This window comes from Hyaloscypha bicolor (genome assembly GCF_002865645.1).
Source record: "Hyaloscypha bicolor E unplaced genomic scaffold K444scaffold_162, whole genome shotgun sequence".
In the NCBI taxonomy this organism is placed as follows: Eukaryota; Fungi; Ascomycota; class Leotiomycetes; order Helotiales; family Hyaloscyphaceae; genus Hyaloscypha; species Hyaloscypha bicolor.
This window is the reverse complement of record NW_020194664.1, coordinates 140856-151547: the sequence shown is the minus strand read 5'-3', so window position 1 is coordinate 151547 and position 10692 is coordinate 140856. Positions and strand designations below refer to the sequence as shown.

Sequence of the window (10692 nt, the reverse complement as noted above, 5' to 3'; positions counted from 1 at the left end):
TCCGGTATAGTTCTATAATTATAATTCGTAGTACTAGCCCGGATTACTATATAGGAAAAATAAGATATAATAAAATAATATATATATTATATATATCTATAAATACTTATAGCCTGTCTTATAAACTATTAGTATTAGATTATAATAGCTCGCATTTATATACTTGTCCGAAATTAGAATAGTAATCTTATTATTTATAAAAAGGTTCTTATAATAATAATCCGTATTTAATTTGAGAATTAAATATATTTATAGGTTAAATAAGATCCGGAAATTAGTTTACTAGCTTATAAGATACTTGCAAGCTATCTTATAGATTATAATAAACGGATTATAGTTCGTAAATATATTTATAAGCTATAAAAGAATTATATAATCTAAGTAAGAGAAGTTAGTAGCCCGGATATTAGTTATAAAGAGTAGGTTATAGAAGAAAAGCTATATAAAGAAAGATTCGATATATAGAGTAGGCTATAGCAGGCCTTAGAAATAAAAGAGCTTATTATAAATCTGAAAGTACTAGATCTTATAAGAGAAATTAATCCGGGCATTCTTCTTATAACTAATTAATATAAAGGCAAAAGTATAATTATATATCCGGATATTTGTCCGGAAAGCCCGGTAAAGCGAGTTATTACTTATAAAGAGGTAAGAGAAGTATAAAGAAGGCTTATAGATTAGAGGAAGTATAATATTACTTTTCTTATAATAGGCCTTAAAGCAATTATTTATATAACTAAAATAAAGGGCTCTATAAGCTATATAGTAACTTATAAGCAGACCGGTTATATATACAAGAGCCGGCCAGAAGTAAGAGAAAAAGACAGGAGGCTATATAATAGGTAAGTTAATAAGAGAATTCTTTATAATATAAACTAGGGCTATAATAGATAGTTAACGGATCTGTCACTAGTATTATAAGACTGGCTCGTCTATAGAAACGTCTATAATTAACCGTTATTATTACCGGGAGAAAGAAAGAGTATTTGAATTAAGTTCTTATAAGGCAAGATACTACTAGATATAATTACTAGTATTTCGGGCCTATTAACTAGTTAATTAAGCCAGAAAAGGGAAAGAATATAAACTCGATAATAAGAGTAAGTTTTATATAGCTTAGCCCGCTCTATAATAAAGTCAGAAGCAGGCCGGTTCTACTTATAGGAAGTATAAAAGCAGGAAGGATTTATAGTAATAAAGAGAAGAAAGAAAGGAAAGTAATATAAGGCCAGGGTTTTCTTTCTTAGTACTTTCTATAGAACTACTAGCTTTAGATTTCCCCCCGAGCTTTAAAAAATTATAATAAAAGCCCCTTATATTCCAGAACTACTAAAATATAGAGAAAGATACTTGAGCTTCTCTTCTTTTATTCTAAGCTAAGTCCTAAGGATTTGGATATAATTACATTCTAATATATAATTTCCTAGAAGGGGGCAATTCTAGTATTCCTTACGTAACTAGTTTTTTTTAAGAAGCCCTGTGAGCCAACTACTTAGGGTGGCCTGTATATAGAATAATATAGAGAAAATTAAGTCTATTATATAATTTAGATATAATAAGAGTATCTTGAGAGAAGAGTTTGCCCTTAATAGTCGAGGAAGCCTAAGAATATATTGAGGTTCTACCTTGCTTACCAAGCCTTGCTACTACTTAATTAGGTAGTATAGTAGTACTAGACTCGGGCTATCCCGGAGCCTTACCCAATTAGGCTAAAGAGATCACGTGTAATATCACGTGCGTACTACTCAACTACTCTAGAATATTCTAGAGTAGTTGAGTAGAGTATTAAGTAGAGTATTGAGTAGAGTATGAGTAGTGAGAAATTTATTTGAGTAGAATATGAGTAGGGCCCACTACTCTACTCTACTCTACTCATTTCCCACACTGTTCACGTCAGTATATTGACCACATTGTGTAGATTAGTTTTGGGATAAGTACCTCATCGTAACCGCTATCACGATCCTGATAGAAACCAGCGTCTTCGTCCATGGAAGTTCTGTTTTTACGAAGGGCACCTCATCTGCCTCAATAATTGGCTCAATTTTCGCATCATTTATCATGACACTTTCTTGGCCGGCCTTCCCCTCTTCTGGTGCTGTGGCCTCAAGAGGAAGAATTTCGATCGTTGCTGCCGTCGCGTTGTTTAGGTGTTGAGGTTTGATGATTCTGGCCCGAGGTATTCCCTCCTCTGATTCTATTGTGTGGACCTTCTCCGCGCTCTCACCTAGCAATCGAGTTTCGTGTCCCCGGGAGAAATTTCAAGTACGGGTTTATATCATATCATGCCTGCAAGTTTCTTTCGGTTAGTAGAGGGAATAATGTTCTCTTTGACAAGGAAGTATTCATGACTAGGGGTCCCTGATTTTGACCATGAGGCGGGATGGTGAGACCTACATGCACGCCGCTCAAGTTTGCCTTGGGGAAAGCCTTCCTTGCGGCTAAATATCCCTGTACCGTGGCGAAAAGGGGTATCACGGGCAGTGTGAACAATGAGTAGAGTAGAGTAGAGTAGTGGCCCCTACTCATATTCTATTCATCAAAAATTCCCACTACTTATATTCTATTTATATTCTAATCAAGCTATTTATGAATATTCATGAATACTTTGAGTAACGTGCACGTGACGCATGCACGTGACAGGCTAGCTTTGTTAGGTAAAGCCCCGGGCACTCCCGCTCTAGCGCCACCTCGCTACCTAATTAAGTAGTGGCGGCGCTTGGTAAGCGAGCCGAATCTCCATGATACTTCTAGAATTACCTTGACTTAAGAACTTAATAATAATAGTAATTCTATCAGCAAAAATCAGGAATTAGGAGACTAGAATCTCCGAAATAAAGGGATTCTTTCTAATTAGAAGAATAATTAAGAAGCCCTTAGAATATTAGAACTTTCTATAAGAACATATTAATATCCTCGATTTTTATTTCTTCCTTATACTTTAATTTTATATAAAACCTCTACTATTACTCCTATTAATATACTTTTTATTATAAATATACTTATTTATACTCGATATATTCGAAAATGTCTTAATAATTCTTAATTAAGCTTAATTTAGTTCAAAATTACCCTGAGTTTAAATTAAAATTCCTTAATAAATAAGCTTCTTTCTTTAAGAAAAACTACTTAAAAAAGATATTAAATACTATTTAAGAGAATTCCCAAGAAACTTATATATATACTATAAAGTACTTAGTTCAAGGTTATTTATAAATTAATATATTAATTTTTAATAATTTTTTACTAATTAATATAATAGAAAAATATAAATAAATTAATAAATATATATTTCTATAAGTAATTATTATATTTATTTTCGAGACGTATATTAATTTATTAATATTACTAGTTTTAAAAATAGTAATAATAATAGTAAATTATTTAATATTAATTAAAAAGCTTTATTTACTAATATATTTAATAGGCAAAAATAAAAGCTCTTTTTAAGTCTCTTAATCTATTATAAATAGTCTTTTTAATAAGTAATCGGGTTAAAGAAAAGAAAGCTTTATTATTAATTACTTTAAGAAACTATTATTAAGTTTTATAATTAATAATAATATCTCTTTTTAAATAGTAAATATACTAGATTTTAAATTACTTTTAAAGTATTTAATTAGTAAATATTATTATATTCTTTATTATTATTATATATACTAATATTTAATAATTAAATATTATTTTTATATTTAAAAATACTTATAGATAAGCTTAATTTAAGCTATATTAAAAAGAGTTTAAATATTAAAAATAAATTTCTAGAAAATATTAAATCTTAAGAAACCTTTTCTATTACTTTAGATACTATTACTTTTATAAATTAAAAGGCCTTTCTTGGAATTACTATATAAGTTTATATATTTCTATAATTATTAAATGAAATTTATACTAATATATATTTTAGATATTTTATAAATAAGGATTTTATATTAAAATCTTATTTATTAGCTATAAGAGATTTAAATAATATATACTCTGGTATTTATATACTTTCTGTTTTATTAAAAGCTTTAAAATAATATAATATTAAGTATAATATTACTAGATAAGTAATTCTAATTAAATTTTTAAATAATTTATATTAATATATCTTTTTTAGTATTACTCGAGATAATACTAGCTTAAATAATACCTTATTAAAGGCTTTTATAAAGTATTATAATAAGAAAGGCATTAAATTTTAAGGAGATATTTCTTATATAAATTATATATTAAATTTAGTAGTTTAAGATATTTTAAAAGCTTTTATTAAGAATAATTATAATATCTCTTATCTACAGATTTATATAAATATGAAATAGAAGAACTTAAAGATAGAGAAGAAGAAAGAGAAATAGAATAAGTAATAAATAAATTCCCTTTATAATTTATAAGAGTTTTATTAATAAATTATAGATTTATTAATTTAGAAAAAGGTTCGAAAAACTATTATAAGTATTAAATATAATTAAGAAAACCAATGGCTATTAGAAGCTTAAATTAAAGCTTTTAATATAGACAATACTCGATTTCTTTAACTTAGTAAGTAATTAATTAATTAATTATTTATTTATTAGTTAATACTAATTATTTATAAATTAAAAAATACGGTGGTTTTTAACTTATTATATATTAAAGAACTTTATATATATATATATATATAAAGCTATTAAAGTAGTTATTAATAGCTCTAATTCGAAGGCTTTTAAAAATAAAAGTCTAGTTTTAACTAATATTAAAATTATTTATTTAAATAATATTTTAAATACAATTTCAATATTTATTAAAGCTATAACTAAATTACAAGCCGAAAATTATTTGACTATATATTATATTATATCTGAGATATATAAAATATATAATAAACTTGAAAATTTTAAAAAGGAATTTAAAATAAGTCTTTTCTTAAATTCTTCTTATATTATTATACTAATTTTTAATAGAATAAAGTATTTATAGATACTATTAATAAGGGTATAGCTAAGCTTCGAAAATATTATCCTAAAATAGGTATTTTAGATAATAAAAATAAAGTATTATATTTAGCTCTTATTCTTAATTCTCGAATTAAATAAGAAGAATTAACTAGTATTGGCTTATTTAATAGTATGTCTTCGGATATATATAATAGATTAAAGACTGATTATAATATATAAGTAATTTCTTTAATTATTTTTTTAATAAATTAATAACTAATTTTATATTTAGATATAAATATAATTATAATATATCTTAAGCTAGATCTGATTTCTCGGATATTAGTATGGCCGATTCCGACGAAGATGACTTAGATATATATATTACTAATAAGTCTTCTAATATAGAAGACGAATTAGTAACTTATTTAGAAGAAAAGAGAGAAGATAGAAAGGTAAGTAAACTTTACTTAAATTCTATTAAATAATTATCCGATATTCTCTTAATATTTTTTTATATATTAGTACTAATATATATATAGATTAAGCCTTTAGATTATTGGAAGTCTAATGCTGCTAGATTTCCTGCTTTAGCTTTAATAGCTAGGAAATATTTAGGAATTCTAGCTTCTTTGGCTCCTAGCAAGAGATTCTTCTCTCAAAGCGCTCTTATTATAACTAAATTACAAAATAGACTTAATAAGAGTACTTTTGAGAGAATAACTTGCTTAAAAAGTTGGGGGTTATTTAAAGACGAATTAGAAGAGGCTAAAAAAGAAGAGAAAAGGGGGGAGAAAAAGGAGAAAAAACAAGATTCTGAGGAGGATAATTAGTTTATTATTATAGAAAATTAGTATTTAAGTAGCCTTATATAAGTACTAGCTTAGTTTATATAAGGCTGCTTAATAGGTACCTTAATTCTTTTTTTAAAAATTAAATATATATTGATTTACTAAAATCACGTAATTTCCACGTGACTATTTATGAATATTCATGAATATATATTCTACTCTACTCAAATTTTTTGAGTTTTACGCTACTCATATTCTATTTAAGACTACTCATGAATATTCATGAGTAGTATGAATACCTTGAGTATTTCTTGCTCACACTGATCACGGGGTTGAAGCCAACAAAAGGTTTGAAGTAAAACGTGCGTTCTCTGCTGGGCGGGGGCTGGGGACTGTGAGCTGTGTGCTGTGGGCTTCGTGTGCCAGCCAACAGATTCCATGTCGCCCGCATGTGCAGAGTAGATTGAGGATTGCCAGCAGCAGAAGCGCAGCGATATTTTCTGGTTGAGAAAGCTTGGCCCTTCATATAATTACATATTTATGCCTTACTTGCTACTTCAATAAGAACCGCCTCCGAAGCTCCGAGACTTACTTGGCCCTTATTATATTTCTCTACCATCAAATTTCCAACCCCAGCACCAGTATCAAAGTTCTGCCCAGCCCAAGTGACATTGCCCGTTGCAGTACTATCCACACCAGTAAATCTCCGTACGCTCACACGTTGACCCAAGACTGCAGAGACATCTATATCCTGAGCCACCGGCCTAGCCGTTGTAGCATCAAAAAACTCGAGGTTTAGCGCTATGATTTTCCGCACGGTGTTACCTGAGTAAAGGGCGTACAATGACAAGCTTTCGGATTCAAACGCCGACAGCTCCTCAATCCTAGGGTTTGAGATGTCGCCAATTGCGTCCGCGATGAAGAGTAAGGAATAGTATCTATCTATCTATTAGTGCTCATACGGCATGTTATGATTGCGTGTGACTTACGTGGGCCACACAACAGCAGGCGTATTATTATAAACCACAGGTTGCCACATGGAATAATAAAAAGGGGTACCAGCATGGAAATACACGCTCTGCATTCCCAAAACCGCACCATGTAACATATAGTCCAATGACCACAACGTTGCCCCTAAGCTATTAGAGACTCCTTCCTTTCCGTGACAGGAAACACTGCCTGTTTCACCAATCACGAAAGGGATGGACTGTGACTTTGCGGCTGCGATTTCACTTGCCCATTGTGAGAAATACTGGACGGTGTTTATATGATTCATTAGATTCGGCAAGGACACCAAAGCTGCTCGTTTCGCTGTGTTTTGATATTAGTAATTTGAAACCCGGTGTTGGAAAGAGTATACCTACAATCGCAAATTGAAAAAGGATACGTATGATCAGAAAGGCTGGTCACATGTCCTATCTTGGTAGCGACTCCCATCTGTCTCAATTCCACCAGAGAAAAATTACCCATATAAATGGGTTCTTGTGCAAAAGCACCAAGCTGTACCGAAAGAGTCCTCTTAGTGGCATGATGGATTTGCGAGTGCCAGTCCACAACCTGCTGAGCATATATCTGCACATTCCATCCATGCGGTCGCTGAACATTGAAAAAGTCCGGTTCGTTTCCTAACTCAAAGCTCCGGAGCCGCTCGGGCCTGAGATATTTCTCCGCTGCCACCACTTCAGAAAGAGGGAATTGAACATCGTCCTGTCCCAGATTTAGGCCAAAGATGAACTGCTGTTTCGATGGGACGTTGTTATTCAACACTTCGAACAAGCCTTTGCTGAATGTTACGTTGACAGCTTCAGCATTGCCTGGTACGAAAATATTCGCCAATGTTGAGGCACAATTCTCGCAGTAACGGGCTACGTCTTGAGTATGGCCCCCAATACGGATGACAGGGGGCGCACCGATTCGATCTTCGATGTTTTGGAGCAATTGGCGAGAAAACGTATTTGGTGAACCAAGGTCGCCGAGATAGTCGATAATGTAGCAGAATTCTATGGACAGAGCTCCGATTTCGCGGGAGATTGAAATAGTTGGTCCGTTGCTTTGGACTCGGATGGGCGCGTTGATCGTTGTGGAGTCGGTGGCAGTACAAGTCTGACAGAACAAATAAATGAGAGAGGATACAGCAAGGAACTGAGACTTTAGCTTATACATTTTTATTTGCTACTTTTGCATTCGCTGCTTGCTAACTTGAATCTACTATGAGAGGTCTTTGATAGTTTAAGTAAACAAAGTTGACGCGGAGAATTAACGGTGGAGAGTTAACGGCGGAGAATTAACCTCCGTCGTAACTCTACCCCGCCGGGCCCCAAGAAAAGCCAAGGTCCACCGTCCACCGTCCACCGCCTGCTCGTCCCTCAAATAACCTTGGCTTATCGGCTTAGCTAATATAAACAGTGCATTTTCAAAATCATTAATTCTCGGGGTTGTTTTTGCAAAAACGGTTTACTTAGAGCGACGAGGCAATAAAATCAAAGAAAGCAAATGAACCATTGTTTATTATTCATAACATTGCTGCTTCAGAAGGAGGCAGTGCATCAAGATGTGAGTTTCTCACCACTCAAAGTCGATACAATCTCTCTATGGCGCTCTAAGTCCATTGCACCACCCGAATACGCATGAAGTCTTTAGCCATCAGATCGGGTCCACACCGGCCCACCCTCGTATGTCATAGTCGAAATCATCTCATTCGGAGACCACTCTTGGCAGCACAGACGTAGAACTCAGAACGAGGCCCACACACGACCCCCGCAATATCGAATTTCATGGGCCGTGCTCCGTTGGCCTCAAACACACATACTGGTGCAGCCCAGTAACCTGCTAACTTAAGAACGATATATCAAAGGACAAGACCCTGCACCCGGCAAGTATGCCAGGGGCGTCCATCGAATATTTAGCTCTAGCGGGAAGGGAGAAATCGGTTGGTCCCTTTAACCTAATCAGCATCTTCATAAGATACTCCACAACGAATCCGTGCCATTGCTACGAGGAGAGTCAAATAATAACATAAAGAGGCTTTAACCTCCCCTATTACTAATCGCGCGGTATTCTGCCGTTTTCGCGTATTCCCATTAAATAAGCGAGGTATACTTTTATGCAAATTTCAATGACATACAAGTTGATTTTTTTATTAGAACTCGTACACGGTTTCGTTTCGGAATCGACAATTATCCGTTTGCCATTGAGAGGTCATTTCCTGATAAGTGTCTCGGAATTTCGGAGGAGGATGCGAAGGGGCTAAAGAGACTAGATTGATTGATAATTGGTACCAAGCCGGCACAGCTGGCCGAGGACGTGTTGGTAGTTGCACGCTAGCCATATCAAATGTAAGATTTGGCTTGGCACCGGCAGGACCTTCCAATCTCTACATTAGCAATAGATCTTGACCAGCTAATTGGAGCGAAAATATATTGGGACAGTGATGCATAGTGTCTCGGAGCCTCCATTTGACCTGAGATTAGTACATAGAAGATATGAGAGAAAGAGCTTATATATCATTTAATAATTAGTAACATATTTGCGAGGTTATCTAGTTATTTCGGGTAATTTTCTTGAGGATAAAGCTAAATTAAGTTAGGTAAAGTATTGCAAATAGAGCAAGTAAATATCTATCCTTTTTATATACTTTAAATTACTCAAACTAATAATTATACTAGTAAGTTCCTCTTCAATTCCCGGAGCCCCAAAGTCTAAATCTCGTTACAGGAAACCCCAGTTTTTGGAGAACTTGTTTAGTACCAAATCCGGGCACCACTAATAATTATTGGTATTCGAAGTCAAAAAGCTAAGCTGCGGCCGCAGGAAGAAAACAAAGCTCGCCGATTTGCCATTGCGAAATGTGAACGCATTATACGTTGCCTTCGCCATGGTCTTACTTTAGGACAGATATTGAAGAATATATCCAGCTTAACAACACAGTGAAACCAGATTGATGCATCGCACGCCACAATTACCTGCTTGTGTTGTGTACTTTCCAAATTACTTATTAGGTAGTAATTATACTTGAACCCGATACAAATACAACCAGAACCGTCGCGTACCTACTCATTAATGCATTTTCATTCTTTCCTTGCCTTCTCTCGTATGGTCTTCGCACGCTGTGTCTTTGATATTCCCCGAGGTTTGGCGGAGCTCCTGGTTGGAACGGTCCGCTTCGGTTTTGATCGCACTGCACGTTTGGAGGGATCCGTGGAAACCGTCCTGGTTGGATCCTTAGCTACGCTAGGGACAAGGGGCTGTATCCGTTTGCTTCTGCGCGGAGTTACACGGTCAGGCGAAGGCGAGAGCTGCGGTTCTCCTGCATCCAGATTAGAAGACAATGGTAAGCCATCAGAGGACACCTTTTGTGAGATATTCAGTCGCCGTTGAGGCCCCTTTCTCTTTCCAACGGCTTTTGAGGCCTTTGATGAATGGACTAGGCCAAGAGATGCGTTTGCTGGCTGCCCCCGACTTTCTGCGATTTCAGTTCGACTGAACTCGAATTGATCGAAATGTAATGTGTATTCAAGTTTTGGTCTTCACGTCCTCGATATTTCAATACTGATTCAAGACACACATTATCATCGCCGATTAGAATTAGAATTAACGTCTACTTGATACGTAATCGGATTAAATAAATATATCCAGCAGCAGTGAAACTCCAAGTTTAGTTTAATTCAAAGAATTGGGATGTCTGTAGAAGTCTGTATTTCGAGGTATTGTCGATCAATTTTCTCTCTTTTCTGCTTCCCATGGAGTTAGTAAGCTTGCCGCTCTTGCTCAGGCGCTAATCACCCTCGGCTCAGTCGACTCGCCTGAGTAACCTGAGCACCCTGAGCACCCTGAGCAAGATTTACCACATTATACGTGTTTTGAATTCTTGCTTTTTAACTAATCATACTTGATCTAACCTGTATTCTCTTATATTACTTTTGTCAAGTTTTAATAACGATATTCAAGGAGCCCAAACAAGTTTCTAAGAAATCCAAAGTAGATACTTTCTAAAAATATACTTAGTA

The 10692-nt window shown here is 34.2% G+C and overlaps 3 protein-coding genes across 3 annotated transcripts; 1 reads left to right on the top strand and 2 right to left on the bottom strand.

The window, feature by feature from the left end:
- Positions 1 to 519: 519 nt before the first annotated feature.
- K444DRAFT_542034 (uncharacterized protein) lies at positions 520 to 720 on the bottom strand (the record flags this gene model as incomplete). The annotated part of the gene is made up of 1 exon (XM_024875845.1): positions 520 to 720. A coding segment is annotated over one exon (201 nt), but the record flags the coding sequence as incomplete, so codon positions are not given.
- A 4726-nt stretch (positions 721 to 5446) lies between these two features.
- K444DRAFT_542049 (uncharacterized protein) lies at positions 5447 to 5728 on the top strand (the record flags this gene model as incomplete). The annotated part of the gene is made up of 1 exon (XM_024875847.1): positions 5447 to 5728. A coding segment is annotated over one exon (282 nt), but the record flags the coding sequence as incomplete, so codon positions are not given.
- A 943-nt stretch (positions 5729 to 6671) lies between these two features.
- K444DRAFT_646875 (glycoside hydrolase family 79 protein) lies at positions 6672 to 7849 on the bottom strand (the record flags this gene model as incomplete). Its single annotated transcript, XM_024885259.1, has 3 exons — positions 6672 to 6997; positions 7051 to 7789; positions 7820 to 7849. 3 exons carry the CDS (start codon positions 7847 to 7849, stop codon positions 6672 to 6674), a joined length of 1095 nt encoding a protein of 364 aa, XP_024730091.1.
- Positions 7850 to 10692: the final 2843 nt, after the last annotated feature.